The sequence below is a fragment of the Acipenser ruthenus genome, chromosome 5 (assembly GCF_902713425.1).
Source record: "Acipenser ruthenus chromosome 5, fAciRut3.2 maternal haplotype, whole genome shotgun sequence".
In the NCBI taxonomy this organism is placed as follows: Eukaryota; Metazoa; Chordata; class Actinopteri; order Acipenseriformes; family Acipenseridae; genus Acipenser; species Acipenser ruthenus.
The window spans coordinates 52,274,257-52,300,540 of record NC_081193.1 but is presented as its reverse complement, the minus strand read 5'-3'; the positions used below and the strand labels follow the sequence as shown (position 1 = coordinate 52,300,540).

Below are 26,284 nucleotides of genomic sequence, written 5' to 3'. Positions count from 1 at the left end.
GAGGTTTTGAAAAGTATTTTGAAATAAACTGTCTGAAGAGAAATAATATGTTTGAAGTAAATAAACATAATATTTGAACTAACAAGTGTTTTGCCTGTTTGGGGCTTTAGTGTAATACAAATAGTAATAAACAACAGAAGTCTTAATAATGCTGTTATGTTTCTCAATATTAACAAGCCTATAGTTTAATGGATTCACAGTCATGTATCTTATTTGGACTACACTGTAAGACTTGATCTACAAGTTGTCCTTGAGTTGAAAGCAGATATTCTAGAAAGATTGAAATAGTACAATTATTAAAGTATTATGTTTAAAAAAGCAAGACAATAAAGTGTAAAAGTAATTAACAACTTCAGTACACAGACCTACTAAAGGAAAATAACTAATTTTGTGGCCTCTTCTTTACGTGCTCGTAGCAGAGTGGAGCTGGGCATGGAAAGCCGAAGCAAGACGTGCTGGTAATCAGCAGTTTTGAATCCAAGGCCTTTCTATAATGAACAAAATTAACTACCGAAATACCTTTTGGTACCAGAATAAGGGAGTATATGGGGTAATGTCCGTTCTCTTCATTATATTATAGAAATGAATGAAAACTTGGCAGCCGAAGCGAGCATTTCATTTAAATTAGAAAAGTTGTCTACAGTATCAGTTCTTATCAGAAAGGTAGCGACTTTAATTGGGATGATGTTTGTAAGCCAAAAATACAGAGGCTTTTGTATTACAAAAGAAAAAGCAACTGTTGGACAGAGTTACATTTTAAACTGAAAAGGCCACAGTGTTGCATTTATGTAAGTTTTACTGCAGTAATAAACAGAGGTATTTATTTACAGGGAAACTGTAGAGTTTAAAAGTGAAAGAAGTGAAGATTTGTCTCAGACACACAGTATTATTTTGGACGGGCATTAGACCTTCAAAAGATAAGGCGCCTCATCTTTGGCACCTCAAAGCAGGATTCGGTGTTGGCTCTTAAAAGCTAGATTTTCCAACCTTGAATGATAACCAACAGAAGGTGCTTTAAGAAAGACAAGAGTATGTACCTCATTATATTAAAAAAAATTTTTTATTATGAGACTATTATATTTAACGTGTTCATTATAGCCTGAATTTAAATTAAAATAACTGGACTGGCCGCTGTATGCGTAGTGGTTTTATTCAAAGGCTTATGATAAACCCCTACAGTCTTTGTCCAATATTTTGTTGACACATATGTGTATATGAAGTTAAATTGGCCCATTGACAACACTCTGAAAAGGTAACATGATATGCTGCTAAGAGGGACATATTTTTTAACCAGATTAATATAATCAAATAGAGCTGGTGTTACATATTAAAAACATCTCTCTTATACATATACACTGGTACTTTTTGAAATATATTATTCACACAAAGAGCTGTCAAAACAGAGTAAATCATTAGATGTAATTGGGTCTTCTGATGTATTGAATGGAGAAAAAACCCTATAAAAGCTGAGGCAAAACCCCAGTCAAGTATCAGTCGACTTGGTACTACAAGCTGACGTGATCCCTGTTTCTGCCTTTTAAAGGCAGTTCTTATTTTTGCATATATTCTACACTACACTTCCATATACTGGAAGGAAATCATATATTTGAATTTATATCTCATTTATATTGATGCATTGCTATAAAGTATAGGAATTATGTTATAGCTTTGGAGAGTGATATATTGAATGTTTTAGGATTTAGCGGTGGGCGCTTTAGCTTCTTGCATGGCTAGCCTAGGGCTAAGCATAAGATAACCATATTTGTATTACTGTATTGAAGTATTAATGCTATTAAACTTGTAAAGGCACTGGATTGCTTAGATTGCCTATTGCTTGGGATTTGTTGTGCCCTGCAAGCACTCAATCCATTTTTAAGCATTTAATAAGCACTATTACTGTTCTGAATCATTAAAACTTCAAATTAAATCTGTGTCTGTGTGATTTTCTTGATTATTTAAAAGTTGTCTGGATACGTTGCAAGCCCAGTGCACAAACAATCCACTACAGGAGTCCAAAACATCTCTGTCCTCCTTAAATGTCTCCCCTGAGTTTGAGAGTGTGCTCAGAGCAATAAAAGAAGTATGTGCGAAATCTGACAGGCTCCTCCCCCTTTCTGTCCTGTCAATAATCTCTGCCAGTCTCACTATTTAAACCCCAAGCCATGCTCTTGTTCTCTGTCCTCCCCTCCTCCACTGTGCTGCTCCACCTCTGCAACAGTCCTCCTCTGGGGTAAGTGAAGCTCACTTCCCAGTCTTAGGGGAGCCAAGGGGAAAACCATGTACTCACAAAGCACTTCTATTCTCAATTCCTGAGGTTCTTCCTCCATGCAGCCCTTGCTCCTGACCCGTAAATATATAATAAGTGCTTTTCAATTGGAAAGCTTAGAAAAGCACTTGTCATAGCTTAAAAGAGTGATAACCAATGCTCCAAAGTGTATTTTCTTATGTATTATGTGGCGGAGTGTCCCGCCCCTTTGTTTATTATTTAATTTATATTATGATTTATGTTTATATCACAGCGAAGTGCCGCTTAATTGTTATAGTTTTTGTATTTTAAAAACCTCGTGAGGATGCGTGACTGATCAGCTACTGATTATTTAACTAGCTGACAGTCACGCATCCTTATTAAACTCGTACAGACTATAGCCGAGGGGTAATAGGATAATTAATTAACAGCTAGTTAACCTCTCGGCAAGAATATAAAACCCTGCAGCTCTCTACTCTCATTGAGTGTACAGAGGAGAATACAGGACAGTGAGCAAGGAGAGAGAAAGCCAAATAGAAACAACTGCTAAGCGTGCTGGTGAGACTTATTTGTTTATTTGTTTGGCCAAGGTGCCCTTTTGTTTGTTTGGTGTTTGTTTTGTTTAAACCTTTTGTTTTTGTTTATTATTTAATAAAAGAAGCTGAACACCGTAGCGTTTCAGCTCTCACCCGCTACTTCCTGATTCTGTGTTTCTGGTCTGACGTCATCACTGAAGCCATCCTGTTCACAATTATTAGAAATAGTTTTCACTGGCCATTTCACTGGCCATTTCCTGGTGTATTTGAAACCAAATTGCAATGGTAAAACTAAAAAAGCAAATAACCAAGGGACTTCAAGAAAAGTGTTATCATTTTAATTCCTTATTCCACAATAGAGGGAAATACTCTGAATTAATTTAATATTTAAAAAAAGGACTTCAAAATTAAAAGCTATAAGCAGACAAGTACATACCAGTAGTTCTGGTGGAAAAATAGGCTCCTGAGTAGGATCAATGGGTTTGAACTCTGATGGATCATATAATCCAGGCTGTAAATACATCTGCAATAAAAAAATAAATTGTGGTGTATCTGTCTGTAAAAAACATTAAACTGAGGGCAAGTATTTTGTATATATTATGATAGTTCAGCAAAATACTGTTAAATGGGTTACTGTCAGTAATTCTGTTACACTTGCAGTTCCTAGGTCATTTCACCTCAGCCTGTCTGTGGGGTCCACGCAGGTCAGTTATTAGGGGAAGCGTCAGGTTGGTTAAGGACAGAAAAGAAGGCATTGAAGGGATAGAGAGAATGTACTTCCCCAAGTGAAATGACCAAGGAAGTGTACGTATAAATACCTCCTGGAAGCATGCAAACTAGGATCTTTCTTTGATCTAGTACAGTACAAGATATATGATGAAAAAAACATTTTAAAAAAAGCACACGTGAGACCTACACAGTCAATGGAAGTAATTTGTCAGGAAAACCACAGTAAACTATGGATACTCAAATGAATCAGCAGCCAGTTGAAAGTTTTAAGAAATAATTGAAAGTTTTATGTACTAAAAGAAACTAAATGTAATGACAGTGTCAAAGTCTTCAACTGAATAATTAGTCATTGCATTTAGCAATTTTCTTATAGTATTTCTTAATTTGGCATTATTGAGCTTTCCAACTGAATGTCACTCAATTACACTAATGCATAAACAGCTCAAGTATTGTGTTGATGTTGAAATAGCCAACATTTCTTGTTAGAACTGCACAAGCATGTTACAAAGTCATATACGGACGAGCGCTGATCAATAAAAAAAAACAGTGTATATTTAGTTTACTTACCTCATTCGTTTCCTCTTTGTTCATACAGCAGCCATCCTGTTTTCCTTTACTACCACAACAACCTGAATTCTAGAAAATATAGAATGCAATTTATCAAAATGCAGTTGAACAAGGTGTACATTTCAATATTTAAATATATTTACAGTTGTTAAGATATTAGCAGTTGTAGTGGTAGTGTAAGCGTCACATTTGCAAACCTATACAAGCTTCCCTCACAAGACTGCTAAATAACAATGGGCTCTATTTTATTGATCTATACAGTGGCAGAGGTATTTACTGAGCATTTTATGTCAGAGCTGCTGATAGCCCCCTCCAGGGAGTGACATACTCGGTCCCTCCTACCAAGGGGTTAAGTAGTCACTCAGCGGAGATTGCGTTCTCTTCTGAATCGAACCCGCGAATGCGAGTGATGTGACCTTGCAAGGCTTATTGGTTATCTTCTCTTTCAGGGGACCGGGGTTACATCCATAGTCTATTGTTCTATTTCAATTCAAATATGACCAACAATAATACTTTTGGGAAAGGACCCTTGTGACCCTTGGGATCTACCACATTGAGTCGGTAGCACCTGGTGAATTTATGTGGAGTAACCCAGCTAGCTGCAGTACAGATATCAGTCAATGAGGCACCTCTAAAGAGGGCCCATGACATAACCACTACTCTGGTAGAGTGCGTTGCCACCCTCACAGGTAGGGGTAGGCTGGCATTAGTATATGCAGTCAAAACTGTGTCCACAATCCAGTGGGACAGTCGCTGCTTTGAGAGGGCTTTACCCAGGGTCCTTTCACCATGACAGACGAAGGGCTGGTCAAACTGACACAGTGCACTCGTCCTATTCACAGAACAGCTCAATGCCCAAACCAGGTTGAGGAATCCGATCCTCCTCCAAAGAAAAAGGAGGGGGATGGAAAGCCTCTAATTCCACTGATTGATTCAAGTGAAAGCTGTAACCACCTTAGGAAGGAAAGCAGTGTTTGTGCATAGCAACACCCTGACAGAGCCTGTAGCTCACTAACCTGCTTAGTGGAGGTGATGGTTAACAAAAAAGGCTGACTTCAACAGTGAGTTATTTCAACTCTATGGAATGTGTAGGCTCAAACAGGGCCTTAGTGAGAGCCTCCAATACCACATCTAGACTCCACTCGGGGAGGAAGTCCTTCCTAGGAGGACTTAGCAGCCAAGCACCCGTTAGAAAACATGTCGCCAGAATATGAGTACCCAGGGAAACTGTCAATGAGGACGTGTCATGTACATATAGCTGCCAGGTACACTTTCAGCATAGAGGGGGACTTGCCTGCCTCCAGCAAATCTTGCAGAAACTGTAAAATAGTTGCTATAGGGCAATAGATAGGATCATGACATCTGGTCATACAACATTTTTTAAAATACCTCCACTTGTAGGCATACAGTGCCCTTGTGGAGGAGACCCTAGCATTCTGCAGTGTACTAACAACCGCGTCTGAGAGCCCTAAGGAAGGCAGACAGACGGTCCCGTTCAGGGGCCAGACCCACAGTTGGAGTCTGCCTGGTTCTGGGTGCCAGAGAGTGCCTCTCACCTGACTGAGGAGATCCTGCACAGCAGGATCTCCCAGGGCTGGCCTTGCAGCAGCTGGCAAAGGTTTGTAAACCAGATTCTTCTGGGCCATCTGGGTGCCACCAGGAGAACTGACGCCTCTTCTCTCCGAACTTTCTCTAGGAAGGCCGGGAGCAACGGTATTGGCAGGAATGCGAATAAAAGCCATTCGTGCGCTAAGGCGTCGACGCCTAGTGGTCCGCTGCAGCAGTGGAGGGAGAACCATAGGGGGCAGTGAGTCGTCTCTGCCGTGGCAAAGCGATTGACTCTGGCCTTCCTGAACCATTCCCAAATGCGCTCTACCACCTGAGGATAGAGTTCCCATTCTAACGGGTGAGGACCTTCCGTGGAGAGGAGGTCTGCAGCCCAATTCACCACTCCTGGGAGATGAACAGCCCAGAGGAATAGCAAGTGCCTCTTTGCCCAGGTCAATAGTCAAAAGGCTATGTGGTTCAACCCTGGGGACCGAAGTCCTCCCTGGCGGTTGACATAAGCTACTACTGACATGTTGTCCGTGTGGACAAGGATATGTCTCTTCTGCAGCACTGAGAGGAAGTGCTAGAGAGCAAACCTAACCGCTCGCAGTTCCAGTGCATTTGTGTGCAGGAATGTCCGTCAACCCGACCAGGACCCACGGACTCCGCTGCCTGCCCAGACCGCACCCCAACCCGAGTTGGATGCGTCTGTCGTCACCACCTGACAGCTGTGAATCACTCCCATCCTTACGCCTTCGAGTAGGTGAGAGGCTTGCCTCCACCAGCATAGGGCTTCCCAGTATACGCGAGACAAGGTCAGCCGACAGTGTCTGTCACGTTTAGGGTGTATCCAGAAGGTATTGAGCCACGCTTGGATCGTGCGCATGTGGAGTAACCCCAGTTGGATGGTTGATGAAGCTATGGCCATCAGATCCAATAGTTTCTGACACAACACCAACTGTACTGTGGATCCCTGTTGAAAAAGGGTGCAACAGGGGAGATCTGTGCTGATTGTCTGACCCATGCATGGTGCTGCAGGAAGAGGGCAGCAGCCTCGTAAGATCCGCCTGTCAGTCATGGCATTGACACGGAGAGGTGGAGAAGAAGGTGTGTTAGCTTTCCCTCTCTCTGAGTGGCTGAGAGGTGGGCCTTGGGGGATTGCTGGGCCTATAAAATAACACTCTGTTGTTCCCTCAGATCTGCCCCTATAGGACGAGAAACGAGCCAGCGGAAGCACTGCTGCCGGACCAAGCACAGCCACAGAGGACCAAAACAAAACAAAATAAAAAGAAAGAAAAATTATTTTTTAGTAGCAGGGAAAAGACTTGGGCAGAACCCCAGAGAGTATCTGTATAGTCTACTGAGGGAACAAGTGAGCGTAGAACGGAGACCCGGGCCATACGGATAGTGAGAGTCAGGGTAAAGCTACAGAGTGCAGCACCTTTATTTTGTAGTTTTATTACTGTGTTTTAATTTGTAGCAGCATACCGGAGACCAAGCGAAGCTCTGAGGTTACCGGTTCGGGGAGGAGCGCCGATCGCTGGATGCCATCCAGGTAGGCCATTAGGAGACCTGCCGTGTTGGCCAGGCGAATTACCTGCACTTCAGCTGCGTACACTTTCTTGAGGTGGGCCTCTGTGATCCTGCATTGGCCGTTGGAGCATACAGGGTCCTTGGACAAACCTCCTTATGGAGGATCTTGCACCAGAGCCACTATGGTGGAATCCAACCTTGGGAATTGTGCTAGTCCCAGCGCCCCCGCACCTTCCAAGGAGGCCAGTGGGGCTGCATTTTTCGAGACGAGGCCGGTTGGTGCCAGGAAGATTGTACATCCTCCAGAAAATCCAGGAACACTGGTAAAGGCTAGGGGGTTGAAGCTTGCGCTGGTCTGAATACAGAACGATACTGTTCTGGCGCTGCCTTCCAGGGAACCTGAAGGGAATTGGAGGCTCCCTCCATGAGCGCTCAAACCAAGCTCGATGGAGGGGTAACACTAGTCTCTGAGGCCACCGTCTCCTGGGTCACTTCCTGGACCTCTGTCTCCTGCTGCTCTAAAGTCCCCATCCCAGCAAGCCGTGATCGAGATAGTGTCCTGGTCCTGCTCACTCATCGCATCTTGGTCCGAGATGCCCGCGTCTGCCAGTGAAGGTGGGGTCGGTACCAGGGCAGGTGTCGGAGGCAGAGCAGGGGGAAGGTCCGAGATATCCTTGGCCTGCCTACTGTGCCTAGCCCTCTTACTGCTCCTCAAAGGAGACAATGAGTGGCTGCGAGCTTGGTGGGCTGAAACCTGGGCACAGGCTCTGTGACGGACTGGAAGGCAGCTGGAGGAGGGGGGAAGACGGGGCTCCCAACGCTGCAGAGGGCTCAGCTGAGCTGGCTGAGGAAGCCGCTCCTGTAAATTCTGCAAGCCTCCTGTGCAGGGTCCAAGGCTGGGACACTGCGCAGATGGAGCAGAACGTCTCATCTCCTATGGTGCAGGAGATGTGCTGTATCACCAAGCACTTGACACACAGGAGGTGTTTGTCCTGTGGGGAAAGCATACCTCCACAGGACGTGCATGGGTGGAACTTCAACATTGCGATGCACAGAGCATCTGCACTAAGGGAGCGCTGATGCATCAATGTCCGGGGGCACTGAGGCTCTGGGGCACAGAGGGCACCAAGGGTTCTGATGCAGGGAGCAAGTTAGCAGAGGGCATCGAAGCATCGAGGCTCTGAGACCAAAAAGCGCAGAAGCACCGAGGTAACCAGGCTCTGAGGCATCGAAGCACCAAGGGCACCGAAGGTATCGTTGCAGGGAGCGTCTGAGCACCAATGGCTCTACGGCACCGAGGGTGTCGAAGCACTGATGCACCGAGGCTCTGAGACACCGAAGCACCAAGGGCACAGAGGGTATCGATGCAGGGAGCGCCTGTGCACTGAAGGCGCCAAAGCACCGAGGCTTCGAGGCTCTGGAGCACCGACTGTGTGCAGACTGTCACACAACTGATGCAGCGTGTAGCTTACAGCAGCGTGGAGCACAGCCTTCAGACAGCACACAGAAAAAAGAGCTAGGTGTTTGTTTTGTGTTTTTTTCTTTTTTTTTTCAAGCGCTGATGCGCTATTTTTAATTCACAAAAATAAAACAAACACAAAACAAACACCTAGCTCTTTACAAGCACTAACTAAACTTTCTGGAACACCCTGACTATAAATGGGACGGCGAAGCTGTTTCCCCACCAAACACAACACCACAAACAAAATCAAACAGGTTTAAATTGCACACTCTTTACCTCTCGACTGCTCGGAAAGGAGAGCACCTCATCTGCCTCCTTCTACTCAGCAGCCTCGAGCAATCTGACTGCTCCTCTTTAATACCCTGCACCTGGTTCTTATTTAATAATGATCTCCAGGTGCAGGGAATAATTAAGCAATAAACCAATTAATGGCACTGATTAACAATAAAGCAAAATACAATTAAAGAATCACAAATACAATTAAACTAAACAAATGTGCCTTTCGCACATGTTTTCTTCCAGGGAGCATTTAACCACCCCTCCCCCCCCCCCCCGCTGTCTTACAATATATATATATTTTTTTTTTTTAACGGAGCGCAGAGGGTTGCACAGCGTTTCAGCTCAGTCCTCAGAAACTGAGTTTCTGATTCCTGGGAAGTGGCAAGCCGACTATAAATTGCAGTGGAATTAGCAGAAAAACTCGAAGTGAGAGCTCTTTTACAACAAAACAATCATGCAACTGGAGAGGTTAGTTATACCTACCTTGATTGTGAGAAGCAAAAGAGAACATAATCTCTGCAGAGTGACTACTTAATACCTCAGTAGGCGGGACCGAGGATGTCGCTCACCACAGGGGCCTATCGGCAGCTCTGACATAAAATGCTCAGTAAATACCTGACCTGTGGAAGGCATATCCCCAAAGTATTGTTGTTGGTCGTCTTCGAATTGAAAGGGAACTGATTCTAATAACATACATTGGCAAATGTCTTGTATCCCTCCAAAATAGACATATATCCAGTACAGCGGCACAAGTTCCCTGTAATAAACAAAAATCAGTTAAAAATTAATATAAAAATTCAATTATATCATGTTTTACTTACAGTGAAACTGATCCTCTTTGGTCCAAATTCAAAACAACTTTAAAAGTCAAACAGTATGCACCATATGCATGCAATTAAAATAATCTATGTAAGAGAGGGTTGATTTATTGAACACCAACAGTTTTCTTTTTCCCTTAGAATGAAAAGACACTATAGAACTTATCAGAGCACTGGCCCTTATTTTGTAAATGTCATACAGCTATGGCCAAAAGTTTTGCAGCACCCTATAGAAATAACAAATTGTGCTTCATAAAGTCAAATGAAACCTGCTGAATAAAGTTATGTTAACATACTGAATTACTTACCGCTTTATAGTTTTCCATATACTTTACAAAAACTGACAAAAATTTAAAAATGTGACATTTCGAAATCTAAGTGGTATGGCATTTCAATGGTATATGAGCTAGTATCTGAATAAAAATCAGTGTGATGAACTGTGCAGTACAGTGTTCTGTTCTGTGTTGAATAAACTGACAGCAATTTATAGAAAATTTAGAAACATATCCCTGGAATATTTTCCAACCTTTCTATAAATTGTTTTCAGTTTATTGTATCTCATATTTCGTTTTTTGTCAACAATTGTCATGCTGGCTAGGTCACAAACCTTGGAAAGCCTCCTCGATTTCCTCCATGGCAGGGTGTGGGGTATTCCGCAGGAGGGAGTACATGGACATGACAATTCCTGGGGTGCAGAATCCACACTGAGAGCCATGGGCTTTGGCTATTCTCTCCTAAATAGATCATTTTATTCATTATATACTGCTACATCTAAACAATCAATTTGTGTTCTATTCCATATTACAGTTTGTTCACCCGCTGCTACCAGATGTGCTGAACAGGACAATTATATTCTTCAGGTACAAATGAATGAAAAAAATATGCAATGTTTACCTGGACTGGGTGAAGCCTACTGGTAACACTCCCAATTCCTTCCACAGTGGTGACAGCTGTGTGATGGAGAGAACAAACTGGGGCCAAGCAGGCATTAATGGAATAGTGACTGTAAAAGATGTTAAAGATTCTCAACACAAGAGTAGTGCTAAAATGAACCAAATATAGTAGACTACAGGGGCCTTGATAATCAGCTTTCACATTCTTAAACTGAACTTACTTTTTGTAATGAAACTGCACTTCCTGGGTAACATGTACTGGTATGTGATGTATTATTTTAAAACAGCAATTATCAATTGCTTGCAAATGATGCTGGGAAAGGGAAAGATGCAAATAGAGGTAAAGCTGACAAATGTTTGTTTTTATGGGGGACACACAACCAAAATACTATCATAATGCCATACGATCTAACAATAGCATGCCATTTAATATGATGTCTTCCAAATACCTGCATATGTGCCCCCTTCAAAATATATTTTACCACTAACCACGCAGCTGACAGGTAGAACGAACAGGCACACTGAAAGCCACATGCTGAGTTGAATATAAAGGATACATTATCTTCTTCTGAAAGTGATCATACTTTGAGATCATCACAGTGCAGGCACCACATCCTCCTTCTCCACAGCCAAGTTTGGTTCCAGTCAGACCCACTGATAGAGGTTAAAGAAATGGCTGGATATGGCTGCAGTGCTCTTAAAGCATATTGTGTTCCACTATAATAAAACATTAAGAACATTGGAAATGTTCACAAGATGGTGCTCGCATGTATAGGCACTTACTAATATAAAGATACTTTTAAGTTACTGTGACAGAGACAGAATGATTCTTGGTGATAAATCTCCCTCCTGACCTGTGTGGGTGCTGTATAAAGGGAACAGAGTGCCCTGCACTGGATGTCAGACAATTAATTCCCAGGGTTATACGGAAGTGGGCCATCTAGAAAGGGGGCGGAACTACAATACTAAATCATCGACCCGGAAGGGAAGCGATGTGGCAGCCGCGGATTGGAGGAGGGGTTGCACTCGCTAACCAAGGAGACGTAGCAAAGTGATCTGTTCCTTTGTTTTGTTTGTTTTTGTCATGTCTAAAGAATGACTTGTTTGTTGTTATTAGATGACTAACATTATCCGGATCCGGACTATCTGTATTCATGAGATACACCCCCTTTTTTTTCGGCTCCTATCGGTCTCACTCAGCCACTGAACGGTTTTCTCTGCTTTTTCCAGAGAAAAAACAACTAGACAACTGTTTTTTACGTCTTTTTGATGATGTCGGACAGGGTCCGACATAGGACCGCAAAGGGTTAACACAGTCTCACCAATATATACATATATACTGTATATATATATATATATATATATATATATATATATATATATATATATATACAGTACTGTGCAAAAGTTTTAGGCAGGTGTAAAAAAATGCTGTAAAGTAAGAATGCTTTCAAAAATAGACATGTTAATAGTTTATATTTATCAATTAACAAAATGCAAAGTGAGTGAGCAGAAGAAAAATCTACATCAAATCAATATTTGGTGTGACCACCCTTTGCCTTCAAAACAGCATCAATTGCTTCTCTCTCTTCATGTAATCCCAGACAGACTCGATGATGTTGAGATCAGGGCTCTGTGGGGGCCATACCATCACTTCCAGGACTCCTTGTTCTTCTTTACGCTGAAGATAGTTCTTAATGACTTTCGCTGTATGTTTGGGGTCGTTGTCATGCTGCAGAATACATTTGGGTCCAATCAGATGCCTCCCTGATGGTATTGCATGATGGATAAATATCTGCCTGTACTTCTCAGCATTGAGGAGACCATTAATTCTGACCAAATCCCCAACTCCATTTGCAGAAATGCAGCCCCAAACTTGCAAGGAACCTCCACCATGCTTCACTGTTGCCTGCAGACACTCATTCGTGTACCGCTCTCCAGCCCTTCGGCGAACAAACTGCCTTCTGCTACAGCCAAATATTTCAAATTTTGACTCATCAGTCCAGAGCACCTGCTGCCATTTTTCTGCACCCCAGTTCCTGTGTTTTCGTGCATAGTTGAGTCGCTTGGCCATGTTTCCACGTTGGAGGCATGGCTTTTTGGCCGCAAGTCTTCCATGAAGGCCACTTCTGACCAGACTTCTCCGGACAGTAGATGGGTGTACCAGGGTCCCACTGTTTTCTGCCAATTCTGAGCTGATGGCACTGCTGGACATCTTCCGATTGCGAAGGGAAGTAAGCATGATGTGTCTTTCATCTGCTGCAGTAAGTTTCCTTGGCTGACCACTGCGTCTACGGTCCTCAACGTTGCCCGTTTCTTTGTGCTTCTTCAAAAGAGCTTGGACAGCACATCTGGAAACCCCTGTCTGCCTTGAAATTTCTGCCTGGGAGAGACCTTGCTGATGTAGTATAACTACCTTGTGTCTTGTTGCTGTGCTCAGTCTTGCCATGGTGTATGACTTTTGACAGTAAACTGTCTTCAGCAACCTCATCTTGTTAGCTGAGTTTGGCTGTTCCTCACCCAGTTTTATTCCTCCTACACAGCTGTTTCTGTTTCAGTTAATTATTGTGTTTCAACCTACATATTGAATTGATGATCATTAGCACCTGTTTGGTATAATTGTTTAATCATACACCTGACTATATGCCTACAAAATCCCTGACTTTGTGCAAGTGTACCTAGAAGAATTGATGCTGTTTTGAAGGCAAAGGGTGGTCACACCAAATATGGATTTGATGTAGATTTTTCTTCTGTTCACTCACTTTGCATTTAGTTAATTGATAAATATAATCTATTAACATGTCTATTTTTGAAAGCATTCTTACTTTACAGCATTTTTTCACACCTGCCTAAAACTTTTGCACAGTACTGTATATATATATATATATATATATATATATATATATATATATATATATATATATATAACATAAACACAATATTTGAGTCATTGCCATAAGAACCACTGAGAATGAAAAAAGAAAATATAATAGAAGCTACTAACACCTTAACTAACCACTAATAATAAATTAAAACATTTATTAATGTGTTAGCTGGTAAAAAAAAAAAAAGTCCTTCTTTTTAGTTGTTAATCATTAACAGTTTTTTTTTTTTTGTAAACTGGAACAAAGTTCTGCCCTAGCTGTTTATTAAACCTGACCCTGTACTAATCACATGAAAAGTTAATGATAGTGTGGAGAGAGAATGGGCCGGGTTGATCAGAGACTTAACCCCTAAGCACTGATAAAGAGGCCAATTCTCTGGTATAGCAATTAAGTTTTGCTTTACATAATAAACATGCATAAAAATAAAAAAACAGACATATAACCCTTGCAATAGGTATACCTTAAGGCAGTGTTGCGCAAGGTTTTTAAATGCCATCCCCCTTTTTTAGCATACATTTTATCACACCCCCCATATTAACACGTTAGACCATAACTTTATATTTTAACAGTTTTTTCCCCGATTTCATGTAAATTGCGTATTTTTTCCTTAACCACAAAAAAGTCCAGATTAAGCTAAATACAAACGCGGATCACAAATTCAACATTTAAAATCAGTCTAGAAATCTTTTTTTTTTTTACACTTCGAGTGATCATTTTGACATGTTAAACCTAGGTTTCTAACAAATAAATCAGTGAATTTAAATATTTTGTTTACACTTGGCAAGTCAACATTTAGCTAACAAATAAATCAGTGAAAAAATATATGTAACTTAACTCTTTTTTGTTTGTTTTGTTTAAACTTGGCAATTCAACAGTTACTTGACAGAGACATCTGAAAAACATTATCGTTCAGCAGTTAAATCTTAGGTTTTCACAAAATACAGTATGCGGAGAGCGAAGCGAACAACACGAATACAGCACGAGTACAAAAAAAATGTAGCTAGTCATGAAAAGCAAAGACTGTCTCCTTTTGCTCCTTTTGTGGAGACGAAATAAAATAAATAAAACACAGGAGACCATGGGAACACCACACACTTAAAAAAGGAAACAGTTTAGGGAATACCACCGGCTTGTAAAAGAGCTAACGTGATTATTATTATAGGTCAACATTATTAAAACAAAGAAGCATCATTTTACAGAAATACGAAACCAGTGTGTGGCGCTCCCCGTCACTTTGACTAAAATTAAGGTGAAATAAAGAGAGATAGACATACCATCAATTTTCAATTGTTCTACTATTTATTGACATGTGGCGTCCTTCTTTTTATTGTCTTTAACCACGGACACTGGCATCATAAGGAACATTATATTTTTCGATTTTAATAATTAAATTCTCATTGATGTTGATTTTTTTTTATTTCTGTGGTAATGTCTGCGTGAGCGAGACACTGTTACAGTCTGACAGCCACTACCTTTGACCTTATTTCTGATTGGTCCATTGCGACGTGAACAGCGTGTAGCAAAATACAAATAAAACAAATGTATTTCTCTATTTGCTCGCTTCATTCATGCCGCTTGCTTCGTTTGCGTTGTGCATTACTCAATTTAAATCAATAGTTTTAATTATTTTTGCTCGCGGCCATTGTGCATAGCTCTTTTAACATGCAAGCCCATGCCCATTGACAAGTTTGATTTGGCATTGTATGTTGCAGAGCTGCGCTTACACTCCTGACTTTTAAGAATGTGTTTGTTAACATTTACATATTTAGCTTTTTTTTATTTACAGAACTGCCCCTTTAGTCATAGTCACTCCCCCCTTAGGGACTCTCCACGGCCCCCCAGGGGGGCGCACCCCCCAGTTTGCACACCACTGCCTTAAGGCATCGGAAATGTATAATATTGAAACTACAATATCTGAAGTAGAAATAACTTTAGTCAATGTCAGTTATATAATAAAGGATAAAGCCTGGAGTCGAGGGAATTTACTGAATGAGGGAGTTCCATTTTTACTAAGGAATATGCCACTGCAATGCAATTATCACTATTATTCTGCAACTTATTGCAACAACTATATTTATTCATTGTCTTAGGAATGTAGTCCACTGGAAGAATGCACTTTCTGAGAGCAGAGCTCAAGCGACCCTGTAAAGTATTTAATCAGTAAGCAGTGGTTTATTTGCTGTCCCATTATAGAGTAATAACAGAATGACGGCAGAACAATTAAAACAAACAATTAACAAACCAAGTAACAATTAAATATTAAATCTTGACATGCAATATATGAACCAGCAGGAGATCAATGATCAATGATTTAAACATTTTTACTCTTCTCTTTACAAATCTGAATCACCTACAGATGCTTTGTTAATTGAGTCTTCTTTTGAGAACCTTTCTATTCCAACTGTTGTTCCACAATCTGAAGCCTAGAGGAGCCATTATCTCCAGATGAAATAACTGAGGCTTTTAGATCAATGCAGAGTGGTCCTGGCCTAGATGGTTATCCTATAGAATTTTATAATACATTTAGTTCTAGTTTATCTCCTTTGTTAATCGCTGTGTTTACTGAATCTTTTTCGTCTCGGTCTTTACCCCTAACGTTGCACCGAGCCTCCATATCACCACTGTTGAAACAGAATAAAGACCCTCTCAAGTGTGACCCTATATCTGTCCTTAATGCAAACTTTAAAATTCTTGTTAAGACCCTAGCGCACTGTCTTGAATCCATTCTCCCCTCCATAATCTCCTCTCACCAGACAGGGTTTGTGCAGGGTAAACACGCATATTTCAATCTTAGCCATTTGTTCAATATCATATACTCCTATTTGCCCCTTGCCAGAGGTCATTGTTTTGCTTGATGCGGAGAAGGCATTTGATCATGTTGAGTGGGATTACTTATTCACTACACTGTACAGGTTTGGCTTTGGTCACAATTTCATTTCTTGGATCAAGCTGTTATATACAGTACCTCATCATCAGTCTCAGTTTGCACAAACAACACTCATTCTAAATACTTCCCTCTCCACCAAGGTACAAGACAGGGTTGCCCTCTCTCACCCCTCCTCTTTGTAATTGCCACTGAACCTCTTTCATTGTCTCTGCGTGAAAATCGAGAGGTGCAGGGTATAATTTTATATATTTCTGATCCTATGTCCTCTCTCCCCTATGCCTTAGCTATATTTGAGCAATTTCATAGATTTTGTGGGTATAAACTCAATTTATACAAGAGTGAACTCTTCCCTATCAATGCGTCAACCCACCGGTGCCCCTTTGATAAGTTCCCCTTCAAAATTGCACTCAATAGCTTTACCTACCTGGGTATTTCAGTTACCCACTCATACAATAAGCTTTTTAAATCTAATTTTACACCCCTACTGAAGCATATTAAACAAGACTATAGATATATAGATCATTCTTGCACCACTCACATCTTGACAGAAGACAAAACACAATACAACACAGTGCACTATAACAATGAAAAGTATTCAGCAGTCATTCTAAAACTACCCACAAGCATTTTCCAAATGCATGAGTCATTGCCATAAGAACCACTGAGAATGAAAAAAGAAAATATAATAGAAGCTACTAACACCTTAACTAACCACTAATAATAAATTAAAACATTTATTAATGTGTTAGCTGGTAAAAAAAAAAAAAGTCCTTCTTTTTAGTTGTTAATCATTAACAGTTTTTTTTTTTTTGTAAACTGGAACAAAGTTCTGCCCTAGCTGTTTATTAAACCTGACCCTGTACTAATCACATGAAAAGTTAATGATAGTGTGGAGAGAGAATGGGCCGGGTTGATCAGAGACTTAACCCCTAAGCACTGATAAAGAGGCCAATTCTCTGGTATAGCAATTAAGTTTTGCTTTACATAATAAACATGCATAAAAATAAAAAAACAGACATATAACCCTTGCAATAGGTATACCTTAAGGCAGTGTTGCGCAAGGTTTTTAAATGCCATCCCCCTTTTTTAGCATACATTTTATCACACCCCCCATATTAACACGTTAGACCATAACTTTATATTTTAACAGTTTTTTCCCCGATTTCGTGTAAATTGCGTATTTTTTCCTTAACCACAAAAAAGTCCAGATTAAGCTAAATACAAACGCGGATCACAAATTCAACATTTAAAATCAGTCTAGAAATCTTTTTTTTTTTTACACTTCGAGTGATCATTTTGACATGTTAAACCTAGGTTTCTAACAAATAAATCAGTGAATTTAAATATTTTGTTTACACTTGGCAAGTCAACATTTAGCTAACAAATAAATCAGTGAAAAAATATATGTAACTTAACTCTTTTTTGTTTGTTTTGTTTAAACTTGGCAATTCAACAGTTACTTGACAGAGACATCTGAAAAACATTATCGTTCAGCAGTTAAATCTTAGGTTTTCACAAAATACAGTATGCGGAGAGCGAAGCGAACAACACGAATACAGCACGAGTACAAAAAAAATGTAGCTAGTCATGAAAAGCAAAGACTGTCTCCTTTTGCTCCTTTTGTGGAGACGAAATAAAATAAATAAAACACAGGAGACCATGGGAACACCACACACTTAAAAAAGGAAACAGTTTAGGGAATACCACCGGCTTGTAAAAGAGCTAACGTGATTATTATTATAGGTCAACATTATTAAAACAAAGAAGCATCATTTTACAGAAATACGAAACCAGTGTGTGGCGCTCCCCGTCACTTTGACTAAAATTAAGGTGAAATAAAGAGAGATAGACATACCATCAATTTTCAATTGTTCTACTATTTATTGACATGTGGCGTCCTTCTTTTTATTGTCTTTAACCACGGACACTGGCATCATAAGGAACATTATATTTTTCGATTTTAATAATTAAATTCTCATTGATGTTGATTTTTTTTTATTTCTGTGGTAATGTCTGCGTGAGCGAGACACTGTTACAGTCTGACAGCCACTACCTTTGACCTTATTTCTGATTGGTCCATTGCGACGTGAACAGCGTGTAGCAAAATACAAATAAAACAAATGTATTTCTCTATTTGCTCGCTTCATTCATGCCGCTTGCTTCGTTTGCGTTGTGCATTACTCAATTTAAATCAATAGTTTTAATTATTTTTGCTCGCGGCCATTGTGCATAGCTCTTTTAACATGCAAGCCCATGCCCATTGACAAGTTTGATTTGGCATTGTATGTTGCAGAGCTGCGCTTACACTCCTGACTTTTAAGAATGTGTTTGTTAACATTTACATATTTAGCTTTTTTTTATTTACAGAACTGCCCCTTTAGTCATAGTCACTCCCCCCTTAGGGACTCTCCACGGCCCCCCAGGGGGGCGCACCCCCCAGTTTGCACACCACTGCCTTAAGGCATCGGAAATGTATAATATTGAAACTACAATATCTGAAGTAGAAATAACTTTAGTCAATGTCAGTTATATAATAAAGGATAAAGCCTGGAGTCGAGGGAATTTACTGAATGAGGGAGTTCCATTTTTACTAAGAAATATGCCACTGCAATGCAATTATCACTATTATTCTGCAATTTATTGCAACAACTATATTTATTCATTGTCTTAGGAATGTAGTCCACTGGAAGAATGCACTTTCTGAGAGCAGAGCTCAAGCGACCCTGTAAAGTATTTAATCAGTAAGCAGTGGTTTATTTGCTGTCCCATTATAGAGTAATAACAGAATGACGGCAGAACAATTAAAACAAACAATTAACAAACCAAGTAACAATTAAATATTAAATCTTGACATGCAATATATGAACCAGCAGGAGATCAATGATCAATGATTTAAACATTTTTACTCTTCTCTTTACAAATCTGAATCACCTACAGATGCTTTGTTAATTGAGTCTTCTTTTGAGAACCTTTCTATTCCAACTGTTGTTCCACAATCTAAAGCCTAGAGGAGCCATTATCTCCAGATGAAATAACTGAGGCTTTTAGATCAATGCAGAGTGGTCCTGGCCCAGATGGGTATCCTATAGAATTTTATAATACATTTAGTTCTAGTTTATCTCCTTTGTTAATCGCTGTGTTTACTGAATCTTTTTCGTCTCGGTCTTTACCCCTAACGTTGCACCGAGCCTCCATATCACCACTGTTGAAACAGAATAAAGACCCTCTCAAGTGTGACCCTATATCTGTCCTTAATGCAAACTTTAAAATTCTTGTTAAGACCCTAGCGCACTGTCTTGAATCCATTCTCCCCTCCATAATCTCCTCTCACCAGACAGGGTTTGTGCAGGGTAAACACGCATATTTCAATCTTAGCCATTTGTTCAATATCATATACTCCTATTTGCCCCTTGCCAGAGGTCATTGTTTTGCTTGATGCGGAGATGGCATTTGATCATGTTGAGTGGGATTACTTATTCACTACACTGTACAGGTTTGGCTTTGGTCACAATTTCATTTCTTGGATCAAGCTGTTATATACAGTACCTCATCATCAGTCTCAGTTTGCACAAACAACACTCATTCTAAATACTTCCCTCTCCACCAAGGTACAAGACAGGGTTGCCCTCTCTCACCCCTCCTCTTTGTAATTGCCACTGAACCTCTTTCATTGTCTCTGCGTGAAAATCGAGAGGTGCAGGGTATAATTTTATATATTTCTGATCCTATGTCCTCTCTCCCCTATGCCTTAGCTATATTTGAGCAATTTCATAGATTTTGTGGGTATAAACTCAATTTATACAAGAGTGAACTCTTCCCTATCAATGCGTCAACCCACCGGTGCCCCTTTGATAAGTTCCCCTTCAAAATTGCACTCAATAGCTTTACCTACCTGGGTATTTCAGTTACCCACTCATACAATAAGCTTTTTAAATCTAATTTTACACCCCTACTGAAGCATATTAAACAAGACTATAGATATATAGATCATTCTTGCACCACTCACATCTTGACAGAAGACAAAACACAATACAACACAGTGCACTATAACAATGAAAAGTATTCAGCAGTCATTCTAAAACTACCCACAAGCATTTTCCAAATGCAAGAGTGTTTGTTTGAACTGTATTTGAACTTTAGACACTGTAATAGTTTGGTTATCTTAAAATGTCCTTGAGTGACTGTGGCAAAGTGCCCCGCCCCTGTGTGCATTTGTGTGTTTTGTGTATGTATGCGTGCGTATGTTAATGTTGGTGTATAGATTGGTACACGGGATATAAGCGGTCTGTGTTTCACGTGTGTGTAAATTGTATATTTGTATTTAGGCACGGGGATGGCACATCACATCACGTGCAAGTAAAAAGTAATATGTGAGCACGGGGAATTGCACTTTAATTAATTCACGTGCAGTTGTACCGAGATTCCAATTGAATGATTGACTAGCAATCGAATCTCGGTACAACTGCATAAAAGCTGCATGTTTTCACTCACTGGGGGTTGGTGTTCGGTGAGTGGAGAACGGGTTAGGAGACGGAGGGTATTATAAAGTAAAATAATAGTAAAAGAAGCTCACCGTGTTTGTCTGTGTAGTTCGTTTTGTTTGTCTGTTTATTTTGGCTCAAGTGCCGTGTCCTGTTTTGTGTTCTGTTTGTTAAACCTTTTTATTTATTTGTTATTAAACGCTGAGTGCAGCCATTGCACTCGGCTCATCACAACCACCGTCTCTGTTGTTTGGATTCCTTTCTGGTCTGACGCAACCCACTCTGGCCGTCTTTGTGACAGTGACTCACCTCATAATAAAGGTATAGTGAAAGTATGGTATTACACATACAAGATAAGAAGTATATTTATGGTAAAAAATTGTAAGAACTATAGTTGACCATGGAGTAGCAAGGTAAATGCATTGTAAAAGCATGGTCGGATACCTGAGAAAGCCCTGTGGGTCACCTCGTTACAAAAAGGATATTGCTGCTCTAGAAAGAGTGCAAAGAAGAGCAACCAGAATTATCCCACGTTTAAAAGGCATGTCGTATACAGACAGGCTAAAAGAATTGAGTCTATTCAGTCTTGAACAAAGAAGACTATGTGGTGATCTGATTCAATCATTCAAAATCCTAGAAGGTATAGACAATGTCGACCCAGGGGACTTTTTTGACCTGAAAAAAGAAACAAGGACCAGGGATCACAAATGGAGATTAGATAAAGGGGCATTCAGAACAGAAAATAGGAGGCACTTTTTTACACAAATTGTGAGGGTCTGGAACCAATTCCCCAGTAATGTTGTTGAAGCTGACACCCTGGAATCCTTCAAGAAGCTGCTTGATGAGATTCTGGGATCAATAAGCTACTAACAACCAAATGACCAAGATGGGCTGAATGGCCTCCTCTCGTTTGTAAACTTTCTTATGTTCTTAATTCCGCTGTGTCCCGGGTTGACTCCTTTCTGGACATCTGTGTTTGAGACCCTTTCTCAGACCTTTCAAGTACGTATTGACCCCTCCCCACTAATTGGGGTAGTACCTGGCAATGTCCCTCTATCTGGGCAACAGTCAAACACCTTGGCCTTTGCAACTCTATTGGCTAGACACCTCATTTTATTTGGTTGGAAGCAAGCCTCCATACCCTCATATGTTCACTGGATTAGAGATGTTAAGTAATTCCTTAAATTAGAAAAAATAAAGTTCACACTCAGGGGATCCACTGATACATTTTACAAAGCACGGCAACCCTTTCTCTCCCACGTTGATCCGCTCAGACTGCCCTGTCTTCCATAACTTACTTTAAAATTAACTTAACATGTCTCTCTCTCTTCTCTCTGACATTATACCTGTACTGCGCTCTTACTGTCAATGTGCTGCTTGCTCTCTCTCTCTCTCACTCTCTCTTTCTCTCGCTCTCTCCTCTCTCTGTTTTAACCTTTTTACTTATATATTACTACAGTTATCAATGCAATAATTGTTTTCTTGTTAAAAAATGTAAAAAAACAATAAACAAAGTTATAAAAAAAAAGACCTGAAAATGGCCTGTTTACTGTATATAATGATTATATTGCAAATCACTTCATTAACATATTTGGTCATTTTTGTATTTTGAAATGTAATGTTGGTATTAGTTCTGTTTTGTTATGCTTTTCTAATGTAAATACAGATATTTGTTTTTTAATAGAAATCGCATTGAAATGTGTTTTTAAGCACCGGTCTGTACATTGAATCATATTGTTTACCAATGAGACTGCAAAATTAATGTTTTACATGGGATGAAGCTTACAACTCTGCTCTGCACTGAAGGCCATTTACCTTTCTATTTAATTGGCTTCAGTATAATTACGACAGTGAAGGCCAAACACATTTTAAACCAAAATATGTTCCACAGTAATTTGGTAATTGAATTTATACAACACATGTGAGTTTTTTTTTTGTTTGGATTTTTACTGGATCCATTTAGGATTCAGATTCCATAACAAAATGACTGGACAAATCACCCTGTTCCAAATTATATCACCAATTCATTTGTTTAATTAAGGCTTAAAATTGCATATTCCTGATTATCATTTATCAAAAAATAAATTAAAAAAAGACATCCTAGCTCTTCATGGTGTGTCATTCATGGTATAAAAATGTGATTTTTACATTTTTGTCACCAGAGGCCAAATGTGGCACAAAATGGCATTACTATTTTAAAGAGTGGTATCTTAGTACAGCTGGTGGCTATGTCAGTCTGAACCAGAAATTATTAGGTATCAGAGAGTGGCCTTTACAGTAATAACCAAGGATCCTAGTTTTCCGCAATAAAAAAATGAAATTTTCCAATAAAAAAAAAGAAAAATCTGCATTATTCTGCGAGTAAAATAAAAGGGTTCAAAATGAGTTTTCCCTGCCACATTATAAGACACACAAACAGTACTATTGGGTAACAGCTAACACAGGAAGTATTTATTGTTGTTCTTGTTACACTTCTTGTGTCTTTATGTTGTATTTTAGTTTATAACTTTAATTATTCTTGAACTGTAACCTTGTATTAAAGTGTAACATGTGTAAGTCACTTTGGATAAATGTGTCTGCTAAATAAATAAATAAAATAAAAATGGTTACACTTTCAAATTCTAAGCAAGTTACAAGCTTACCAGCGCCATTAATCAATAACACAAACATATTTTTTTTCTTTACTTTAAATATTACAAATAGTTCCCCGTTGTAAAAAAAAAAAAGTTAATGCTAGTTCAACTCACTTTCACTGTAGCATTCCAGCTACAATTGGTATGTATTACTTATTGTATTACTTGATAACACTTGAAATGTATTTGCTTACGATTGTAAGTCGCCCTGGATAAGGAAGTCTGCTAAGAAATAAATAATAATAATAATAATGGCACCACCTCCCTAATGTGGTATGGCACCACCTCCCTAATTGCTGAAAAAATCTTGAACTGCCAGTTGATCCACTGTGCTCGGTGCACTTGATAATCAGTACACAAGCGTGCACAGTGCTTGATAAGCACGGTACCCTCTGTGCTTTGGTACCTCGGTACACGCAGTGCTTAGTTGCCCCCGTGCAAGACGGTGTGCAGTGCAGGGTCATACCCCAGCTGGAATGTCTTGGTTCCATGCTTGCATGACCTGCAGGGCGAACATGCCCCAGGAGGATGGTCTGCCTACGGGTGTAATCTACAGCCTTGCTGCATGAAGTACAAAACAGCAAATTACCATCTTTGGAGGTGATTTTTAATGTTTTCAGCATCTTTGAACAGCTCTGAATACTGAAGTAAACTGAACATGAATACCGGAAGCAGTTTCATTAGACAGGTATGTTTATGTAAATTTAAACAAAGTTGCCTGTGTTAATGTTTACATATTATACATGTATTGGTTTGGCTATTATAAAACAAACAAAAAAAGCCTTGCATGTTTTTTGCCCCTCCCCAAGTGTAAAACTCAAAAATCTCAGAAAGCATAGAAAATCTGCGTTTTTCCGTGTTATCACAGAAAATCTGTGTTTTTTTATGTTATTCCGAAGCAAACGGATTCCTAGGATCCCTGGTAATAACTGATCACATTCATTATTTTAATTCCTCTATTTAAGAAGGATACATTTTCTTCTTATGTAGGTAAGCAAGGTCATTTCAGGGTCTGCATTTCTTTCCACAATCTGTAAATAAGTGACATTAAAAAAATGTACCACATATTTCATATACACAGTAAGTTACAGCACAAAAGCAACTGTAGCAAATAAGAAAACAACTAATAAAAGGTTTTGAGAAAAAAAAAACTAATTGTGATACTTCACGCAATGGTTTATTGACTTCAAACTTGGAATTTGTTAATTTTCCTTAAGTGATCCAAAATGTCTGTCTTGGAGTTGGACAATTTCTTTACATTTTGACCAGATTTTGGAGGTGAATTTATAATTTAGATCCCTACTATATATTTATATTATGGCATACTCACAAAAATGAGTGACATATTCAATATCATTTCTTATTAGCTTTTCTATGCATGTACAGCAGGTCAAGCGATAAAAAATAGTTTGGATTATTTCTAAGAAAACCTGATTAAAATATGCTTCCCTGAAGATAAGGGGTTTCATATCAGCTGTATTTTCACAAACATTAAACCAATTTCCAAGAAGAATGGGTGCAAAATTTAAGATTCTTTACTGGAAAACATGCCTGAATAAATATCGTAGTGTAGATTTTCATAGTTGTAAGCTACTACAGTACAACATTAAAGATTTGTTTCATTTTTCCATTAATGCAATGTACTAATCAATTTACAAACAAATACACAATGTATAATAATATAAGAGATGGGATTTAAAGAAGCATCAAATAACTAAACAAACCATAAACAATTGGTACAAGTCACTATAAGGATAGCAACACCATAATCATTATCTGCTCTGTTACTGAATCGTATTTTGTCATACTTGTTCTTGCTAGAACCAAAGTCATTGTATTTTATCTTGCTCTTAATTGTATTAATACTTGTACTGTGATTCTTGAAATGTATTTTTGTTTACAACTGTAAGTCGTCCTGGATAACAGTGTCTGCTAAGAAATAAATAAATAAATAAATAAATAAATAAATAATAATAATAATAATGTAATCTCAGTCCAGAGCTCACTAGCAAAAATGTTTTAATAGTCCCTTTAAAGAAATCTAAACCCATTTCATATTATGTTTTCTACTAACTAACTAAAAAATTTAAATAATTTGTTAATAAACATATTTACACAGGCTGACTGTGAGATTGTTTAGAAACAATATGATTTACAACTTTACAGAGTAAAAACACAACACATACGCAATAAAGAGCAATTTTAGTCACAAATATTTTTGTAAAATTCATACATTTACTATTCTAATAACTATACAGTAACATATTATTATTATTATTATTATTATATAGAAAAAAGCACTGCATTGATAAACTTCTCAGGAAGATATCTTACCTTTTTTCCATTTACAAAGAAAACCAGATCATCAAAGTCTGATGGCATTGTGAGTTACCTATCCACGAATTGCTCTGCAGTAAGTACGTCTGGCACAAACAATACAGTTCTGTTTGCCTGCAGCATAGCTGTAGATCTATATCCTTATAACTGCTCCACCCAACTGGATGATTATACAACCTACATTGCTGGACTTTAGCTGTAAATAATCTCCAGTGTATTTATTGCTGACAAGGATGCTTGCCAACACTATTAGAAATACTATAAAATGTGTTTGTAGACGTGTTGAAAGATTTTGGATGCAAAATCATCACTTTGCATTTCATTTAGCACAGTGTGACAGAGACAGAATGATTCTTGGTGGTAAATCTCCCTCCCGACCTGTGAGGGTGTTGTGTAAAGGGAACAGAGTGCCCTGGACTGGATGGCCAGACAATTAATTCCCAGGGTTAGG

At 39.2% G+C, this 26,284-nt stretch overlaps 1 protein-coding gene across 4 annotated transcripts in view; it reads right to left on the bottom strand.

The window, feature by feature from the left end:
* Positions 1–25,971, bottom strand: part of xdh (xanthine dehydrogenase) — a 95,594-nt gene extending 69,623 nt beyond the window's left edge. The window contains exons 1-8 of one of the 4 annotated variants that reach the window (XM_034003511.3): positions 25,831–25,971; positions 24,470–24,527; positions 11,168–11,264; positions 10,612–10,720; positions 10,325–10,451; positions 9,595–9,656; positions 4,078–4,146; positions 3,218–3,304 (exon numbers count right to left, since the gene is read on the bottom strand). In XM_034003511.3, coding sequence (XP_033859402.2) covers positions 3,218–3,304; positions 4,078–4,146; positions 9,595–9,656; positions 10,325–10,451; positions 10,612–10,720; positions 11,168–11,264; positions 24,470–24,527; positions 25,831–25,878 — 657 coding nt within the window. In that variant the 5' untranslated portion in view covers positions 25,879–25,971. Of the gene's footprint in view, positions 1–3,217; positions 3,305–4,077; positions 4,147–9,594; positions 9,657–10,324; positions 10,452–10,611; positions 10,721–11,167; positions 11,328–14,769; positions 14,859–24,469; positions 24,528–25,830 lie in introns of those variants that run through there. The other 3 variants (XM_034003514.3, XM_034003516.3, XM_034003512.3) reach the window with 3 other exon arrangements.
* Positions 25,972–26,284: the final 313 nt, after the last annotated feature.